This window comes from Eleutherodactylus coqui, chromosome 6, assembly GCF_035609145.1.
Source record: "Eleutherodactylus coqui strain aEleCoq1 chromosome 6, aEleCoq1.hap1, whole genome shotgun sequence".
NCBI lineage: Eukaryota > Metazoa > Chordata > Amphibia > Anura > Eleutherodactylidae > Eleutherodactylus > Eleutherodactylus coqui.
Genome location: NC_089842.1, coordinates 136,236,954 through 136,258,043, shown reverse-complemented (window position 1 = coordinate 136,258,043; position 21,090 = coordinate 136,236,954). Strand labels below are relative to the sequence as shown.

The following is a 21,090-nucleotide window of genomic DNA, read 5'->3' as shown; positions in this document are numbered from 1 at the left end:
CTTCTAGTCATTTTGTGATAGCAGATTTTGTGTTTTTGGTGTTAATACCTTATAAATGTTCATGGAGTACAATACTATGACTCCAGGAATGACCCACTCCCTTAATCAACTGCTCTATTATTTTTATGTGAACTGCAAGACCAGATTCACATAAGTGGATGTGTATTTGCGCGCACATGAGCGTTTTGCAGAATGAACTACGCTTTTTTGCATGCGCATCAGTGTTTTTTACTGTACTTTTACCACACGAAAGGCATGTACATTTGTGTGTGGCAAAAAAATGGGCACCAATTAAAATGGCTAATTAGTCTGAGTTCCAGATGTATTCTTTATTATGTGCTTCACGCATCCCCTAGCGTATTTTGCGTGCATCCACATTGACTTCTATAGGGACATGTGTGCTGATGTGCAGGAAAATAAAGCATGCTATGTATCTTTTTTTGCGCGACCGGAATGTGCAGGAAAATACGTTCATGTGAACGAACCCATCAAAATCAATTGGTTCTATTCCCTGCGCATTGCGTGGGCACATACAGCCGTGTGAATCTGGCCTACCACTTTCTTTGCTGAAGAAAATGTGGCAAACAAATCTAAACTGTGCTAACTATAACAGATTTTGCATGCAACTTTTATATATTTTTGGAGCTGTTTTTATATTATTCCCAGGAGCAACTAGAGTGGCAGTAGTGCTTGTGCAGTCCTACAACAGAGCTGCCTCTTTGATTAAACTGATGGCAAAATCATAACAGTCCATCTCTAGTTTTACAATAATACTGTCATGGCGCACTAATGTCGTAGCTCACCTGCTCCTGCAGTCACAAGGGGTCAACGCTGTGTTACTGCTCCTTTCTCTGCTCGCCCCCTGAGATCTGTCCGTAGGGCTCATGCATGCTCCTGCAGGTCCAGTGAACACTGCCATAACTCATTCCCCTCCAATCCTGTTCCTACACTCCCTATATGAGGCATCCACATCCCTAGAGTGTGGATGCCTAGGACCAGGGGCATAACTATTGGGGATGCAGAGGATGCGGTTGCACCCGGGCCCATGAGCCTTTAGGGGGCCTATAAGGCTTATCCTTTCAATATAGGGAGCCCAGTACTATGACTAAAGCATTATAGTTGGGGGTCCCATTACAGATTTCGCATTGGGGCCCAGAAGCTCCAAGTTACGACTCTGCCTAGGACGATTGTGACTAAGCATCAGTTTGTCTGTGTTCCCAGTTCTAATACTTGCCGGATTGTTGACCATTGTGACTTCTGTGCTTCCTGAATTTGGCTTTGTACTCTGGACTCTGCTCTTGCTTGTGGTCTGCCCTGATCTACAGCCTGGACTTTGTTTATGCACCTCTGCTGCCAGCCCTGACTTAAGCCTATTTTTCTGCTATGCTCCTGTTCACATCATCCAGTACCCTGCCTCACCCCAGCGCAGCATTAGCAGCCACACAACCAGGATTATCTGTGCATGTAACAGATTGGGAACCCCACAGCAAAGACTACTTGTCTACACTTGGCCTCATTTAGTCTCCATGGCCACCAGTGACTTTAGTCTGTCTGGGAAGAATCTTCTAGCCGGACCACCCTGACCAAGATTCCAATACCTCTGCAGTGTGGTATAGGCACATAAACGTTCAGTTCTGCAGCCATGTCTCTATGTGTGTTCCTGGGTCCCAGATGTCCCTTATAGTGTTTTCCAAAGCAGGCCATTCCTTTCTCACATCACATATAACTCATAAATACTGCCTATTCTAGCTCAGCTGTGGTCTTTGCAATACACCCTTGGGGTCCAACTGTAAGTTATAACTCTTACATATACTCTGCCCACTTAACCCTATATGCCTAAAGTAGAATATCATTTAAGCTGCTGTTTAACATAATGAAGGACATTTCTCAAAACTTCCCATAGCAACTATTGGAGGTCAGCAGTCTTTGTCTCTGTTCACATCTACATTGTAGATTACAATTATAATGTACCAGAGATGCCAGTGATGTCTGATGGAGCCCTTCAGTGCACGATGTGGTTTATTGGGGTTCCATTATGGTGTTCGTTGTTTTGACAGCAAGAATAAAGTTGCATGCTGCATTATTACCATATAATCTGATGGCATTTCAGCACAATTAAACCTTAAAAAAATAAAAACTGGACAGTGATTGGGTACTGTGTGCAAAAGGATCTGTGCTTCTGTTCAACAGTTTCGATAAAACTACCCCAATGTATCTTCTGTTTTCAGGAATTCAATAACTAATGGATATTTAACTTTATCTACTGCAGGTCGAGAAAAGGGTCGGTGTGTTGCTTCAGAATTTTTCCATGGACCAGATACAGATATTGTGACGGAAAATACAGCAAACATACTCAGTAAGTTGAAAAATCTCACTCAAATTTCCTTTGATAACATTTTTGCTACATTTCATAGGAATGTTAAATAATTATTTTTATGATCTGTCAATCAGATCATTCCAAAGTATATGCAACTCCCATTCGTTCATTTCAATAGAGAGTTACTGTGTGTATCTACACTAATAGCCAGTGTCTAGATACCACTAATGACCAATCTAATGCAAGAACACTAAGGAAAGAGATGTGACAAAATGATAGCCAGTCTGAGCAAGTCTCTATTTTAAAAAAGTTAGGTCTGCTTTGGAATCCCATTCAGATATTGGCTTAGTAAACTAAATAAACCTTTTAATTAAACTTGCCTTGAACTAGTAGTCTGATTTGGACAACTCTTTTTCATATATTGTCTAGCATTGGTTCCAGTGCTAAAACATGAAAGATTAATTAAGGTCCATTGACAGCAATGCTTATCAAGCCCGATATACATCATGGCTTCTATTATGATACAGGAATAGAATATGGATGTGAGCAATCAGGATAGCTTCTAATTAACAGGATTTACTCTTGTAGGTTGATCTCAAGGTGGAAGTTAAAAAAAGCAACAAAAAAAAAAACAAAACAGGTTCTGAATAGTTAAATTCCGCCCTGGCAATGTATTTGGCCAGTGATTAGTACCTAGTGTACTCACATCCTTTATAGTATTAGACGACATGACTTTACATAATGCCTTCCCTCCATTGAACATGGTGGAAATTTGTCATTTGAAACACCTCACTACATTCTGCTGGCACCTTAGAGAAGGGAAGAAAATGGTCTACATGCTGTCAGTGTCATACAGGAACCAGTGCCCTCTGGATGGGAAAGAGTTAAAGGTGTTTTATGGGATTTCCCCAGGCAAGGTCATCAATAGTAAATTAGCGAAGGTCTGCAGCTTGGGATCCCTACAGATCAGTTGTTTGCTGAGCCCACTGTCAGTGCAGACAGAGCTGGAAACGGACAGCTCTGTGCACATTGCCATGGTCCAGGGTGGTATTGCAACTTTTCAAGTGAGAACTTTTAGACATGAAGTGAAGATGAGGTCTTCTTTAATGAATGGTAAAAGTAATAAGCCAGCATAAAACATATTTTGGGGCAGGAAGCCTCTTCTTCAGTTAAGATTGGGTAAGGGCTTATAATTAAAAACGAAGAGGGAAGGCGGAAGACATTACAAAGGGGAAACAAAATGAAGAAGAGGCTTTCTGCCTCGAAATACGTTTTATGCTGGTTTATTAATTTTATCATTCAATAATGAAGAGTTGATCCCTAATTCTTGTCTGAACATTCTCACTTTGAAGGTTGCGTCAATTGCCAGATATTATTTTTAACACCTTTTGTCTCCATACGATTCAACACCCACCTGGCTGGCAGCACCGCCATTTAGCCTATTGACACAATCCTATTGCCTCACTACAGCATTTACTTTCAGGCATAACTTTAGGGTTGCTCCATGCATCCTTTTCATTCTACAATAATCTTCAGAACAAGTAGAGGACATTTTGAAGACAGTGTGAACATAATTTGGATGAAGATGGAGCTAACCCTTAACTGTCAGGGCAATTTCTAAACTTTTAATAACCCCATATAAAATATACTTATATGTTTTATGAAAGTAAGCACCTAGTGGTTTGTGAAAATTCTGCCTAGCAATTTGCAATCATGGGCACCTTCATGCAATTTTGCATCAAAGTGTAATGTTTTGTAAGAAAAAACCATAAAAATCCATGCTTGCAAGTCTGACACAAGCAAAACCCCACAATGTCACCCAAAAATAAAAGATCCTTGGCAGTGAAACAACATTGTAATTGTTCAATGTTCCCAACAATGGCTCTACTGGTCTGTAGGATGTGCACTTTTTAGTTTTATGATTTCTAGACTGCAGATTGAATCAATGCGTATATAAAAGCAGATGTAGATCATTTAAAATTATTTTATTCATGGAAACCTACCATATGACAAATTGAGTGAAATAGTTGATTTTGGAAGGGGATATCCTCCAACTATGAAACTTGTTGGGGATTATCTGTAAAGGAAAATTCAGATTAAGAATGCATTTTAAGATTTGGCTATTTATGTCTTAAATGTATTAGATCTTCAAGATTAGCTAATGTTAATTAGTTTATGACTAAAGTTATATTGTAAGTCTATATTAAAGCTATGGAATAGAATTAAAACACATTCTTATAGAAGAAAAGTGCTCCATCTACTTCCAGAAACCAATACAACTCTTGCTCACATGTCTTGATGGTATTTGGAATATTAAAGCACCTGCTGCTCCCAACATTTTGCCATTCACTTTTTCTGGTAAATCTCCCAAATTGTGTGGACCTAAATCTCCATAAACACCAATATTAAATCATCATCATCAATGATTCGAGTAATAGTTAAGATTTTCTTGATAAGTTGGCTAAGACAATTACATATAACAGTGCTGTAGGTCACCAACAACTACCTTTTAACATCATGTCTCTTTTCCGTTCTGCATTCTGTGCTGATTAATTTCCTAATATATATTTATAGGGCGTGAAGCTCTGTTTTTGTTACAAACCTTCAAATCCCTGAATAGCCATAAATAATACAATTCTGCCTTCCCTAGTCAGAGCTTAGGAGTTGACTGCATACTGTGCTATTATTTAATGAATGTACAATGTGATCAGTAGGCTCCTAGCATCCCCTTGGTGGTGGCAGAATCATATTATTTATTCCTATAGCAGAGCGGGGGAATTGGACATTTGCAATAAACAAATTGATCTACAATCAATCAAGCTATATAAAAAAAATCTGAATTTTGGACGTATTTAGATTTTAAATTCATAATGGGTTCTAAGGTGGGCATTTAAAGAAACACTAAACACAGAAAATGCTGGAAAAAAAATCCAGCATTTCCTCCCTTATTACAATTTTATCTCTTATTACAATTTAAGCAGAAATCTATATAGCTCATCTGTGTTTCTGTCATTTGCCTGGCTCTAACACAACTGGCTTGGGAAAGAGCACTTCCTTCCTGCCCTGTATGCAGGATTATTTTCAAAGACTATGGGGGAAGTTTCCTAAACTCAATATTTTCGACACTGGACTTAGTATAGTTTATAGTATAAAGTACATGAAGAGGCTTCTTCATGAATTATGCACATCCCACGTTTCTCCATTCATTTCAATGGGGCAAACAGAGATAGTCAGTATAGCACTCGGCTAATTCCGTCAGTCCCATTGAAAGGAATAGAGTGGCACAGCTCCATTCATTTCAGTGGGGCTAACAAAAATAGCCAAGCATAGCGCTCTGCTATCTGTTTGAACCATTGAGATGAATGAAGCCACTGCCGCGCATCTATGACCAAAGGCCCATTCGTTTCAGCATTAGGAAAATTTAAAAAAAGCAATCCTGCAGTAAGCATAAGGAGGCACAGGTCCCTCATTCTCTGGATCGGTGGGGGTCCCAGTGGTTGGACCTCTATTAAGCCATCAGTGTACACCTATCCATCAGATGGGTGAAAACTTTCAATTTCATATGCTAAAAAAACAATCCCTTTAATATATTTCTAGGTTTAATGTTTCTTTAAAGAAAGAACCTAACTGTCATCATGAGGACATAAACATACATGCACTTTTAATGTTCTGCTTTTAACCTACTGACTGTTCATGCCTAATGTGTCTATATTCTTTGTGGAGGAACTCTGCAAAGTTCACTTTACATAGCTTTAACCTGATGATATCACCTAGCTGTTTTACAGAGACATAGAGTCATGGCAAAGCTGTGGCCACAATGGTTATATGTGGTTATGGACAACTAATAGAGAAGTGAAAGGTAAAATAAAGGCAGGTTGAATTTTAATAACAACGGATCATTAAACACGATCTATTATGTAATGGCAGCATAATACAGCTACAGGTCTTTACTACACATAGCCAACTAGCCCCCAAAAATGTGCCATTTGCTTACTAAGAGCGCTGAAGAAATATACCAAACATTTAGTTTATTGCTTGGGCGTATTTATGAGCAGAGTACTACTCTGGCCCTCAGGACAGTGATATGTGCTTACACAACAGCTTATCAATCACCATCGTGAGGGGTGAGAGGAGATTGTGGAAGTGATCTACTCATTAATACTCCAGCCACATATAGTAGTTTATTCTTTCAATGCTCATAGTAACCTAATGGCACAATGTTTTTGTGCCCTTTTGGATACTGGTAATAAGAACCTCTAGCTCTAATATGGTGTTCTTGAATAGGACAGCATATTAGGCTCAGAATTTTGCTTTAAAGCGACCCTCCAATTTTAGGACAAAATTTTGTCCTGGAACTGGAGGGGGCAGCTTTATTACCTGCTTCTGGTCTTCTGTGCTGATGCCCCTCTGATCTTCTGGGTTTGGGTTCCGTTTTTAGCCATCCAAGATGGGTGTTTAAGTGTACACACTACCTAATCCCTACGATGCATTGCTAGTATTACACTACCCTATACCTTTTTTCTGATTGGACTTGGACATGCTTGGTGCTGGCTAATCAGAGAGCAATGCACAATGTGCATTAGGTAGCTAGAAAATTGTAGTGGCCATCTCAGATGGCTGAAAACAGGACTCTGAACCAGTGGATTTTATCCAGGAACTGGAGGGTCACTTTAGCTCGTTTCCTAGCAAACTGGTCAAGGGAAAAAAATCTACCAAAACCCTTTTAAGGCTAGGTTTAAGTCCAAAGGCTTACGGCTCTAAGTTGGCACCACCATTCAATGTATTCATTAGCAATATTTAGTAGCTTTGACCAGCCTGTTACTTTTTTGCTAGCGGCGCAGGAGATGCTATTGACATGAAGAGGATATGTGGTTTTTAGGGATGAGCGAGCGTACTCGGAAAAGCACTACTCGCTCGAGTAATTTGCTTTATCCGAGTATCGCTGTGCTCGTCCCTGAAGATTCGGGTGCCGGCACGGAGCGGGGAGCTGCAGGGGAGAGCGGGGAGGAACGGAGGGGAGATCTTTCTCTCCCTCTCTCCCGCCCACTCTCCCCTGCTCCCCGCTGCGACTCACCTGTCAGCCGCAGCGGCACCCGAATCTTCAGGGACGAGCACAGCGATACTCGGATAAAGCAAATTACTCGAGCGAGTAGTGCTTTTCCGAGTATGCTCGCTCATCTCTAGTGGTTTTATATTGCACATATAATAATGTAAATAATGTATTCGGCAAGAGGTTATCTGACATATATTCTTTCTTCCACCACAGAATCAATCGATCTTCAGAGTAGTGTATGATGCCCAATACAAAGTTCTACTCTGAGGAAAGGTCAGGTATAAAGAGCCATAAAATGACACCTTCAACTTTGAGTGGTGGTGTTCGTGTCTGATACATGGTTAAACTGCTTGCTTTATTATGTTGTATAACTGTATACTGTATATGTTGTTATTCTGCATGGTTCTATGTGGTCCATGTATTAACTCTTACCTGGACATTGTACCACACATGTTACCATTTGTGCTAGTTATATTTGACACATAAAGAATGTAATACAGTATATCCAAAAAGGATGCAAATCCATATCATTCTGGTGCACCTGGCATAATCAAAGTTTTATGTGTCAAGCTGGTGATTTTATAGTGTGTGTTTAGAAGGAACTTGTTAGTATCTGCAGTGTGAGGAGTTGCAGAGTTGCAAATAGGGAATTTTTTTTTTTATATCACTGGGGTGGGGGTAACTAATATGAAGTTTTGGTCGTTTGTGAAAGTTTTGGCGCACTTTGTAAGTTACTTTTTAATTTAATTTTATTTTTGTCTTACATGCAAGTTTGTTGTGGAAAGGGAAAAATAAGGGCACACGTGGCTCTTAGTAAAAATTGATAAAAATGTAGGATACTACATTATAAATTCCTGAAGTAATTCAGAGATATCCTAGTTATTCTTGAAATGTGATCATATGGCTGTCATCATTATAACAAGAACAGGCAGTAAATCTGTGGAGGCATAGTTTTATTTCATCTGTAGGTAAATAGCAATCGCTAATCAGAGGCGATTATAATAATAAAGCAGGATCTCAGCTGGATAGTCATCAACCCTTTTTTAGAAAATGAAAACTGGACGAGCTTTACTGAAGCAGTATTCAGCTTGGCTTCTTCTCTAGTGCACTCCTATTTTGTAGAAAGGAATAACCTTTAATAATAAAATATACGGTAGATTACAAAGTTTGTTAAGAACAGATAAATGATCAGAAAGGTAACATAGTATGCAAGGCTGAAAAAAGTCAAATGCCCAGGCAGTTCAGCCTGTTGTTATCCCCCCCCCCCCCCTCCATTGATCCAGAGGAAGGCAAAAAAAACAATCAGGCAGAAGCTAATTTACCTCATTTTGGGGGGAAAAATTCCTTCCTGACTCTATAATGGCAGTCAGAGTAATCCAGGGATCAACATTTAAAAGTTCCTGCCTTAATCCAAACCCCAAATCAGCAACCCTTCTGGTTATTTAATATCTATATCCTGCAATGTCGTAGCGCTCCCAAAAGATATCTAGTCCCCTCTAAAACTCCTCCATTGATTCTGCCATTGCCATATCCTCCGGCAGAGAGTTCCACAGTCTCACTGCTCTAACAGTAAAGAACACCCTTCTATGTTGGTGATGAAACCTTCTTTCCTCTAGATGTAGAGGATGCCCTCTTGTTACCATCACAGTCCTGGGTATAAACAGATCATGATAGAGATTTCTGTATTGTCCCCTCATGTATTTATACATAGTTATTTGGTCGCCCATTAACCATCTTTTTTCCAGGGTAAATAATCCCAGTTTTGTTAGCCTCTCTGGGTATTCCAGTCCCGTCATTCCATTTATTAATTTAGCTGCCCTTCTTTGAACCCCCTGAAGCACTGCAGCATCTTTCCTGAGCACCGGTGACCAGAACTGTACGCAGTATTCCATGTGAGGCCTGACAAGTGCCTTGTATAGTGGGAGAATAATATTCTCATCCCTCACCCCTATGCCTCTTTTAATGCACCCAAGACTTTATTTGCTTTTGCAGCAGCTGACTGGCATTGATTACTCAACTAGTACCTTGAGGTCTTTTTGCATATCGCCTTTCCTTAGCAATACCCCATTTAGTGTGTATTGGTGACATCCATTCCTCCTGCCCACGTGCATAACCTTACATTTATCAATGTTGAACTTCATTTGCCATTTTTCTGCCCAAGCCCCCAGCTTATCTAGATCCATTTGTAGACGTACACTGTCCTTCCTTGTATTAATTATCTTGCATAATTTTGTGTCATCTGCAAATATTGATATTTTACTATTCAGTCCCTCTATCAGGTCATTGATAAATATATTGAACAGAGTGTGGCCTAATACTGAACCCTGTGGCACCCTTTTCTAAATACTTTAAAAACTTGGACATGTAGCTATTTCATGGGAAAAGACAAACCAGTTCCATTTTCATACCATTATCTACTAGGTAGACCTTTACTACATCTTTCTGTAGCAACTTTTATATCAATCATTTTTGAGTGCAACACAACGGGTATGATCATACATTATGGAAAAAATCTGCACTTTCACTATAGAATTCCCTTATTGTAATGAATGCATTCCATTGTGAAAATCCATGGCATTTCCACAACAAATAGAGAATGCTGTGGATTAGAAAATGTATAGCATCACTATCTTCCATCTGTATGGTACATGCACATCAGCATTTAAAAAGTTGTGCCCAAGTTTTTCGGGCGCTACTTGGATCGTACCACACACAGACATCCCATACGAGTGCTGTGTGATGTGTGGGACACCACACATTGACATGTCCTATTCTCGTCTGATTTGTATTCCACAGCAGAAAGTCTAGTGTGTGTATGAGTTCTCCATAAGAACATTTCTTAACATGCACCAGGTCTCTAGTTGGACTCTTCAGTTCAATATATTATATACTGTAGGTTGGTTTGCATGTTGCTTGCAAAAGAGATTGGATGTGAATAATTTGAACAGATTTCGAAGATTACTGTTTATCCCATGGAAGGAAAATAAATTACTTATGTACACTGTGTGACTCTTTTCTCCATTCATTGGTTTATAGGGAAAGTAATATAGCTGTTGAATTGAAATTTTCACACTCCATATAGATTAGGATATTGGGATTTATCTGGTTGCTTTGTTATTGAAACATGGAATGAGTTCCCAGATCATACTGGGTGTTATGCTAACAAGAAAAGAAATATGTGCCAGATCAAGTGACGATGGTTATAAAAATCAATATTTGCAGACTCATTAAAAAAAACATAACATTTTATATAGTTATTTTTTTTTCTTTTTTATTTCATTACAATCATTAGTATAATTTAGATAAAATATCAGTTGTTTACTGTTGAGAAAATCGAAACAGTCAATGAGATGAGCGAGTATACTCGCTAAGGCACATTACTCGAGCAAGTAGTGCCTAAGCCGAGTATCTCCCCACTCGTCTCTAAAGATTCGGGGGGGGGGGGGGCGGGAGAGAGTGGGGAGGAACGGATGGGAGATCACTCTCTCCCCCCCGCTCCCCGCCGCAACTCACCTGTCACCCGCGCCGGCCCCCGAATCTTTAGAGCCGAGCGGGGAGATACTCGCTCGAGTAATGTGCCTTAGCGAGTATACTCGCTCATCTCTAGTCAAATCCTATTTTGGGTCAAACTTTGCTAAAAGGTCAGCATCAACCAAAACCTCGGGCAAAGCTACTAAAATTCTTTTTTCCGGCTCTATGGTTAGCACCATTGCCTTTCATCACTGCAGTCCTCAGTTCATATCTGCTTGGTGAGATTTGAACCTAGGACTTCATCACTGCGAGGCAACAGTGCTAACCACTGAGCCAGCATGCTTCAGCCTTCTTCTTCCTCCTCCTTCCACCAGAGTTGAAGGAAAAGATGAAGAAACACAATCTCCATGCAAATGTTTCAAAAGGTCTCCAGCACTACCATTGATATGATGTTTTGGACATTCACATTTCTTTAATTCTATGATGTATATTTTTCGTACTGGATATTATCATTTACAGTATTTGCTGAAAAAGGTAAAAAAAATACTCAGATATAGAAGTTTAATATCAGCATTTTGATATCAAAATAATGAACAGTACAGTGAAATTCCTTTGATCTGCAACTTATTTACTTGAGATTAGAATACTCCAACATTTATTTTTTGAGCCACCATGCTGTTTTTGAATCAAGATCCAAAAATGTTGTAAGAATGGCATTAAATGTCCCAAGCGATATGCAGAGTACAAAAAAGAGAGGGCCCCTTAGCAAAATAAAAGTGGACCCCTATTGTGGTGACAAGGTTTACTATCTAGAGTAGAGGGCCATTGTGTTGATTTTTTGCTCCAAAGTCTTTCCATAATTCATGGACCAGTTCTCCACCCTCTTGTTTACCAACCATGCAATTCTTCTGGAGACAACTGGTCCTGCACAGGCTCTTGACACCCAATAGAAAAGGGCATAAGATTAACCAGGGCCTGGCCTTCTCTTCAAAGGCCCCATACCAGATACATGGTCTACCTCTTTGCGTGTGTGTTATTGCTCTTGATTATAGTGTTTGTTACATTTGTTTTAAATCATAGCATAATCATTAAAGGGGTTTGCTAAGTTATAAAGTCAACCCCTATCCACAGGGAAGAACTTTATAACTTGCACAAGCGTTGCTCCATTCACTTCAATGACAGTGCTGGAGATTACCGAGTTCAAGGGCCTCGGCAATCTCTGGTGCTGTCAGCGACACGCCTGAGCAAACTTCACTCCACTCACTAGGGGACAGACCGGAGCTCCATTCTCACGATTGGTGGGAGTCCCAGTGACTAGACATCCACTGATCACAAAGCTATCCTCCATCCTGTGATCGGAGATAACGTTATAAATTGACACAACCCCTTTAAATTTGAGCTGCAATCTGTGTATTGCGGTAGAAAATGGATTGAACAAAATGTTGACAACTATGAATGTTTCTCAAAGTATATAGAAGTCTATGATAATTTGTTTTAAGTCCTGTAAACTGTTGATAAGTGAGTACATCTATGTCAAGGTTATCTCAGTCTTGAGTAATGTTGTCATGTGTAAGAATTCCATATGGTAGAAGGGAAAAAAAATCACCACAGGGACGTTTTACATTATTTTTATGTATATGTTACGTATGCAAAATTCAAATGTAACTATTGGAGTCTTGTTTAAATTTCACTGTGACCATTTGTTCCTCAGAATATTACTGAATGTGTCATGCGAACGTGGAAGCATGGGTCTGTTAACAGATTGTGTTTTGCGATTTTGTGCAGAGACAATTCGTAGTGCTACGCCATTTCCCATGGTCAGCCTTTTCCTCGTGTTTACTGCCTTTGTTATCAGCAACATTGGGCACATCCGACCACAAAGGACAATATTGGCGTTTGTGTCTGGCATTTTCTTTATACTGTCTGGTAAGTGATGGCACAACTTTTACTACTAATAATACTTGTCAAGCATTTGCTTTTTTGGTAGAAAGTATCCAAATATGAGGCTGAAATAATTTTCAATGAATTGACCCATTTCTAATGGTACATATTTCTGAAATCAGAATCCCTCTTTATGATCAGAGCATAGCTACAAGGATATAGAGAAATGATGAAACTTTTTTCCCTTTTTCAGGGGGAGGAGGTGGGCCGGGCCAGGAGCAGTGCACTAAGCTCCCGCAGCCTCTCTCTGCACCCTCTGTTTGCAACGGGAGGGCGGGACAGGGGTGGAGCTAAGTTAATTGTGATTATGTACATTAGATTTTAAAATGTTATTCTTTGCCCGGAATGCCCCTTTAAATAAAGAAAGTAATTTCTTTATCTGCAACATCAGTGTCTTCATCTGCCAGCCCTTGCTAACATTTGGTATCACAAGCAGGATTAAAACTTTGCAATGCAAAGATGGAGACCGAAAGCAGTGCATGTGGTTCATCTATCATCCCCATGGCAACAGCCCTAGCCAGTGTACCGAAGTTTAACCCTTTCCAATCCACTGTCTGACGTCTGAAGACATTCTGATTAAAGGCTGTACAGCTCCGATGTCTGAAGACATCCGGCAGGGTATTCTTACTGTATATTGCCAGCTACTCTGTTGTTGGGGGGGGGCTCTCCAGCATGTCCTATACCGCAGTACTAGCTTTAGCCATCAGATGGTGCCAGTGTTAAATGGCAGAAAGAGAAATCCCCCTAGGAAACCCTAAATCCAAAATTGGATTGCAAAGGGTTAATGGACTGAACATACAGCTTACTGATTAGGTTAAGCAGGTGCAGAATACAGCTGACTGTACCAAATCCCTGGTGCACACCAAGCTGACTTGGTTTTTAATTTACTGGAAGACATGGCAGTGTTTGTCTTGCCATAAGACCAGATAGTGACCTTGAGAGATATTTTGCAGCGTCTGGAGCTTTTGTATGATGATACACCATCTGCAGTCAACCTATGCAAGACATTTTATACCAGAATGCAGAATGCAGGAATGCATTTCTAACCTCTCGCTCACGACCTGAAGGTTGCAAGTTCAATCCCCGAATGGTTCAGGTAGTCGGGTCAAGGTTGACTCAGCCTTCCAGCCTTCCGAGGTCGGTAAAATCAGTACCCAGCTTACTGGGGGGTAATAAATAAGTTACCTGAAAGTGCTGCAGAATAAGTTGGTGCTATACAAATAACAAGATTTATTTATTTTTATTTATCAAACTTATTGGAAGCTGACGTGGCTACAGACAGGAGAAACACTATGAGGAGGAGAGACAATATAGGGGCAGTAAGAGAGGAGATAATTCACTGGTGTGCAGTGGATAACAGCAGTACTGGAATACCCACCCCCTCCCAAAATCTGCCTGCATGGATACAGCTTTATTGATTATAATGATATGAGAGACGATATCTTTGTGCATTACATGGCCACTGTGAGAAATAATCTACAGAAGTTACTCGGCAGTGTGGATGATGGCGAAACAGTTGAATTAGATATGGTGGAAGAGCTCAAGGGTTCTGCAGCTGTCAGTATTACAGACCATGGTGGTGTACCAGTGAGAGGGAACCAATTTGCACCTAAGAGATGAAAGGTTAATATGTAGAGATGAGCGAGCGTACTCGGAAAAGCGCTACTCGCTCGAGTGATGTGCTTTATCCGAGTATCGCTGTGCTCGTCCCTGAAGATTCGGGTGCCGCTGCAGCTGACAGGTGAGTCGCAGCGGGGAGCAGGGGAGAGCGGGCGGGAGAGAGGGAGAGAAAGATCTCCCCTCCGTTCCTCCCCGCTCTCCCCTGCAGATCCCCGCTCCGTGCCGGCACCCGAATTAACAAGGCATTAACAAGAATAAGAGACCGAATGGGGAAAGTGTACCTGCTGTGTGACTATTCCCATCACAGCAGCTCGCTAAAAGTGAATGCCCCTGTTCAGCTATGTACAGACCCTATGGTGAATGAAGATTTGGATCACCCAATCTGCATCACTATGCTGGGAAAAATAAAAGTGTGCAGAGTAACAGAGATGCTGGTATGACTGCTGAAGGTGTATCTTCTGTAATGATTGTGAATGATCTCTCACTTGTCCAATATTGCGGGAAGAAAAAGGCAGCTACAACACAAGTGACTGGAAAACAGGCTGGGGAAGGCTTCTTGAAATGTGGCGCAGCCAAAGCTGGCTCCCGATATGTATGAAGCTGCAGATGTTATCTTTCTTTATGCATTGGATAATCAGCAAATGTCAATTATTCCTAATATTATATTTAATTTTGTCCTGATTACATTGCAGGCCTTTCACTTGTGGTAGGCTTGGTTCTTTACATCTCCAGTATAAATGATGAAGTCATGAACAGGCCAAGCAGCTCGGAACAGTACTTCCATTATCGATATGGGTGGTCTTTTGCTTTTGCAGCCTCCTCGTTCCTCCTAAAAGAGGTTTGTAACCATTATTATATCAATGACACATGTTTAATACCAATGCAATATCTATTTTAAGAATAACTACACTACATAGTGGAGGACTACTAGGACTATCTGCTTGGTACAGTATAATATGGAGATTAGATGTACAGCACATATATAACCTAAAAACACACAGACAGAGCATATAATATAGGCCTCTAGCAAGGTATAGGCTAATAAAATGTATTACCATTAAAATGCCGCTCTTCAAAAAATATAGTAAGCAAAGGCTTTATCAATAGGTTTTATTGGATTATGAGTGGCAATTGTGCAATATGAGATGCAAATGGAGTTGTATGAGTTAAATACCAGAGCTATGTGCATAAATGGTAATACTACACAGTTGAAGGTACTTCATGTTCCAGGTAATGGTGCCTTTTTAAGGCACCACATTATGGAAGTGGTCTCCCCAGCAGTTAATACTTCTTGTTTCTATTATATGGTATCCAATGGAGCATACAACCATTTTAATCTGACAGATACCATATACTGTATTTTTCACTCTATAAGATGCAATTTTTTCCCTCCAAAGTGTGTGTGTGTGTGTGGGGGGGGGGGGGGGGGGGTCAGTGTGTCCTATAGAGGGAAGGTGCTGAAATCTGACCCAGCCGGCAGCTGAAAAGGATCGTAAATCCTTCTCACAGAGCTGCTGGCCATTCGCATACAAAGCAGGCACAGCAGGACAGCAGAGCGGCCCACCCAACAGCTGATTGTGTATTAGTGTATCTTGACACCACCAGAAGCTAGGAGTTTGACAGGGGGAGCAGCCCTCTTACACCCCTAGCTCCCGACTGGCGGAAGATCCTAAGGTCCTAGAAGCTCATTGAGCCTTACTATGTTAGCCGCCGCTGGTGTGCTACACACGTGTGACCCGGGTCCCTGTCACAGACCCTGCGCTTTTGGCTCCCAGTGGCAGTCCCCCGACACTGTAGGCTCCCTTCAGTACTGATGCACTCAGCCGTGTGCCAAGCGCCGCTGTGTTATCCGTTCTCTGCTTGTCCATCAGTTCGCAGTGTCTTAGCGCCCCCCTCTCCGGCCACTGGCCTCCCAGAAGGCAGCCGCGATTTGTAGGTGACATGGGTGGGGGAAGGAATTGCTGCTGTGTGAGCCCTGCAGTCCTCTGGGAGCGTGCGGCCAGCGGGTGAGAGTGTATCTCCCCCCGGTCCTCTGTATTCTCTGAACCCGGCCGCAATGTCAGAGTGAGATGGAGAAGGGGGGGGGGGGGGGGCACTGTGGCGTGTCAGTCGCTGCAGGCCACATTTACCTTCCTGCTTTGAAACCCCTGCTGCGCAGCCAAACTCACTATCACCGGCGGGAAAGCCCTTGCTACAGATGGCCCCGCTGTATGCCTTCTGCACCTGGGGCCGCTGTATCGATTTTCAGTACATCGCTACTGCCCTTCCAGAACCTTCAGCCTAAGTCCTCAGGAGCCAATCAGCTACAGAGGACATTGCCACAGTGTCAATCTTGACTCCACCAGGAGTTCCTGGTGGTGTCAAGATACACTAACACCGCTGATTGCTAGGGGCATGGGAACAGCAGGAGAGCAGAGTGGCCCATAGAACAGCTGATTGCTGGGGGCAGGGGAGCTGCTGGAGAGCAGAGGGGCCTATACAACAGCTGATCCCTGGGGGCAGGGGAGCAGCAGGAAGCTGTTATACAAGCCGATGGCCCCTGCTATGAAGCCAACAGTGTGATAAGGATTACTCCATAGCAGCGCCCAGCACCCGTAAATAGCTGATTAGTGAGAGGAAACTGCTGCCCCCCACCCTCATCAATCAGCTGTAGGTATATAGATGTCTCTCACATCTACCAGCTACATAGCGGAGGGGAGGGGAGAAAGAGCTGCTATTATGGTTTATACATTTCTGCCTAGTTGTGCACAAATGTATACACCATACATAACCATAATGAGACATGTCATGCAGGGCTCCTGGAAAGTTGGGTGGCAACTAATGGAATCATCATTACTTTGTCACTCAGCTATTCTAGGATCCTAAATGCTAACTGTAGAATTATGCAAGCATTTATACCACATGCATTACTATAACTAATTAAACATGGCATTCAGGGCGCCTGGAAAAGCTGGGTGACAAGTAAAAAGATCACCATTACATTTATATTCAGCTTTCCTGGATCCTGAACAACAGGTTGACAAGTGATACATACTTCATTCCTAGGCGGTACTACTGCTCTTTTTTTCCTCCTGTAATACCTCCCTGTCTGGTCTGAGGGAGTTCAAAATATTTTTTTCCTATTTTCCTCCAAAACCTAGGTGCGTCTTATAGAGCGGAAAATAAGGTAATTCTAGGAGGGAAAAAAAACGTCTGACTCCATATAAAAATGGAGTCATATGGAGCTGTAGTATGACTCTATGGACATATATTCTATGTGTCATATAGATGTACTGTAATACAACCATTTGGTTGAGACCTTAGAGGGATACTATAGTGAAATACACTTGCCCTGCCCCCATATAACACTTCAGGCAGTCTCAGAGAAGTTCTTATTGCTGCTCAGGTGAAGCTAGAAATGCTAAATACTCTAGACATTTCAGAAACGGGTACTCTCTTACATACAGTACAGTACAAATCACATTATACGTATATATTGTCACAAAACATAATACTGGATCTATCATTTCCATTCAAAATGGACATAATAGCAAATGCCCTGCTTTTATTAAGTTCATTAAAATGTATCTAATTGCAAAACTATTGAAAGTTTGACCAAATTAAACTACAAGTGGGGCAAAGCTACATAGAACAGAAGAAAATCTAAACTAAGTGGTTGAAAAAGACAACTGTCAAAATTTTTGCATGCTTGAGCCAAACCCCAACCATTATATTCCATTAATTCCGTGGTAGCAGTTTAAGAAAGTAGTCAGCATATAGAAAATTGAAAGCAACCCCAATGTTCCTTGTTTTGAATGGATGCAAAGATTTACAGGCTGGATCAGCCCTTGTCCATCCAATCCAAAGGAGCAAAAGCAAACTCATGTGGACATCAACACTTCAAGACAAGTGAATTTATTAGCAAGCTGATAATACACCAAAAATACAGTGATGTTTCAACATTGTATATGAACCTGTCTCAACTGAAAAGCTAATGAATAGTGATGAGTGAATTTTTGCAAAGTTCGGTTCAGTGGTTCACTGATCTTTTTCAAAAAGTCGAAACAAACCGGAAGTTCACCAAAACCTCTAAAACTGGTGTATAACACTATCTAAGAGCCATAAAAGCTCTCTATAACACTCTGAGTAAAACAGGACTAGTGTTGAGTGAGCTAAACCAGTCGAATCCTGTTTTGAGGTAGAACATTGCTAAAAGCTCAGTTCGGGCTTGCGCCGCATCAAACTTTTAGTAAAATTCAACCTGAAACATGGTTCTACTGGTGTGTTTCACTCACCAATATTCATTCGCTTGAGCAAGACTCATATACAGGGTCGAAATATCACTTTTGTTTGGTGTTCTTTTTGCTTGTTAGTAAACTTGCTAGTCTTGGAGTGCTGACATCCATACGAGTTTGCTTTTGCTTCCTTAAGAAAGTATTCATGAATAATTGCCAAAAACAATGTTAAACTAAAGCAAATTATAATTAAATGTACCTCTTGCTATGTAATGCAGTAGAATAGATCTGTGATGCTTATACAGAGTTCATTTAAAGTAGAAGAATGTAATCAGCACTAGGGGAACTGATCAGTCTTCAGTTCATATAGACATCAACGGACGCTACCTCCTAACCTTCTGTTAGAGTAAATGTGGTTTAGTTCACCACGGCTGTCAAAATTCTTCTAGTTTTTTTTTGTAAAAGGAATAAAGCACCAGAGCACGGTATACCGTATATACTCGAGTATGAGCCGACCCGAGTATAAGCCGAGACATTAAGTTTTACCACAAAAAACTGGTAAATCTTATTGACTCAAGTATAAGCCGAGCTATACTCAAGTATATACTAGGTAAACAAAAAATGCAATACTCACATCCCAGCCTGCATCTGTGTCCCCGGCACGATGGTCTCCCCGGCGGTGCAGTAAGCTACTTGAGAATTCTTCCCGCTGTTATCTTCCTGCTCGGCTTTGAATTACCCTGCCATCAGTGCTGTGTAAGTAAGCTCTGTTATTGGATCGAGCGCCAGCCAATCACAGCAGCACTCGATAAACCAATCACAGCCATTCAGTGATGTCGTCCACTGAATGGCTGTGAATGATCGAGCGCCGGCTGTGATTGGCTGGTGCTCGATCCAATCACAGCACTTACCTACACAGCGCTCACGGCGGGGGAATTCAAAGCATGAACAGGGAGCTGACAGTGGGGAGAATTCTCAAGCAGCTTGCCGCATCGCCGGGAAGACCATCGCGCCGTGGACATAGACGCAGGCTGGGAGGCGAGTATTGCAGGTTTTTTGTTGTTGTTTTTTTACCTCACTCGAGTATGAGCCGAGGGGGGCTTTTTCAGCATTAAAAAATGTGCTGAAAAACTAGGCTTATACTCGAGTATATATGGTACTTTCGATTCAGTGGGCCTGCTCTGATTCTACCATTTGGGGAGCACGATTCGTCATCTTGTTGGATTAGTTTTAACTCTAATATTCAATGAGAGCATTTATCCCAATAGTGGCTGCATGCCCTGGGGTTTAATCAAAGCTAATATAAATGTTCAGCCCATTAAATAATATCTCAAGTTGCACATGCCAATTTTTTTACATCCTTAAGACTGTTGTTTGGAGATATTATCCAAGGAGACTACCTAAAATGACTCTGTGTATTAAATCCAATATCTATAATGCTATATTTTCATGTTTACTACTGGCTATTTTCTATTTTTGAAGGGTGCTGGTGTCATGTCTGTGTACTTATTCACAAAGCGTTATGCAGAGGAAGAGATGTATCGCCCCCATCCAGCCTTCTACCGTCCTCGGCTCAGCGACTGTTCAGACTACTCAGGTCAGTTCTTACACCCTGAAGTGTGGCATCGTGGCCGCAGCCCATCAGAAATCTCTAGTGATGTATCAATCCAGATGACTCAGAACTATCCACCTGCAATCAAGTACCCAGACCACATACACATATCAACGTCACCATGCTAAAAGCATCACGAAAGGGAAACTGTTTGGAAGTTCTAAACACCTCTTTACAATAAAACTTGCCATACAGACATCATAGTTTGACCTTATGACCTGTTAAACTAGAGACATTGCTGAGTTCTTCCCATTTTGCAGAACTTTACTGCTCATATACCATTTAATAGATTACTTTATTTTTGTTTCTTTCTTGCTTTCACGGTTTTGTAGACGACATAACTATACAATGTAGCCAGATCATATATTCATATTTTATATTTTACTTTTGTCACATTTCTTTAGACATTTTCTTTCTATCTTAACATTTTCCTTTCTTCCGTTTTCTATAAAGTAATTTCTTAATACTTTGAAGGAGATTGATATTCAATATGAAACTTTTGACTATGTAAAATATTTCTAATTTCTTCAATAATTCACATGGAAAATGAAAGGAAAAAACAAGCAGAAGACATTTTCTGTATCGTTTTAACCTAATGCAATGTTAACCAGACTCAGAGGAAGAAAATGCTAAAAGCGAAATCTCTCCAGCAAGAAAGAGTATTGAAGAAAACAAAGCTACTTAATTCTCAATGAAGCAAACAACGAAAAATTGCTACATTTTGTGGATTTGTGGTGTTCACATGGATTGAATATCTAGTTTTTATTGCCACAAACTGGAAAATCTAATAGACTATTACGTACCATACTCTTCGCGAGGTACAGTATCCTGGAGGTTGTCATCTAAAGTCCAACAGATGCTT

General features: G+C 41.0%; 1 protein-coding gene across 1 annotated transcript in view; it reads left to right on the top strand.

Moving 5' to 3' along the window:
- CACNG7 (calcium voltage-gated channel auxiliary subunit gamma 7) overlaps positions 1 to 20,472 on the top strand; it is a 105,164-nt gene extending 84,692 nt beyond the window's left edge. Inside the window, exons 3-6 of the mRNA XM_066605768.1 lie at positions 2,270 to 2,356; positions 12,627 to 12,767; positions 15,095 to 15,240; positions 20,099 to 20,472. Of these exons, the coding sequence (XP_066461865.1) occupies positions 2,270 to 2,356; positions 12,627 to 12,767; positions 15,095 to 15,240; positions 20,099 to 20,356 (632 nt within the window). The 3' untranslated portion in view covers positions 20,357 to 20,472. The remainder of the gene's footprint in view (positions 1 to 2,269; positions 2,357 to 12,626; positions 12,768 to 15,094; positions 15,241 to 20,098) is intronic.
- The last annotated feature ends 618 nt before the right edge of the window (positions 20,473 to 21,090 follow it).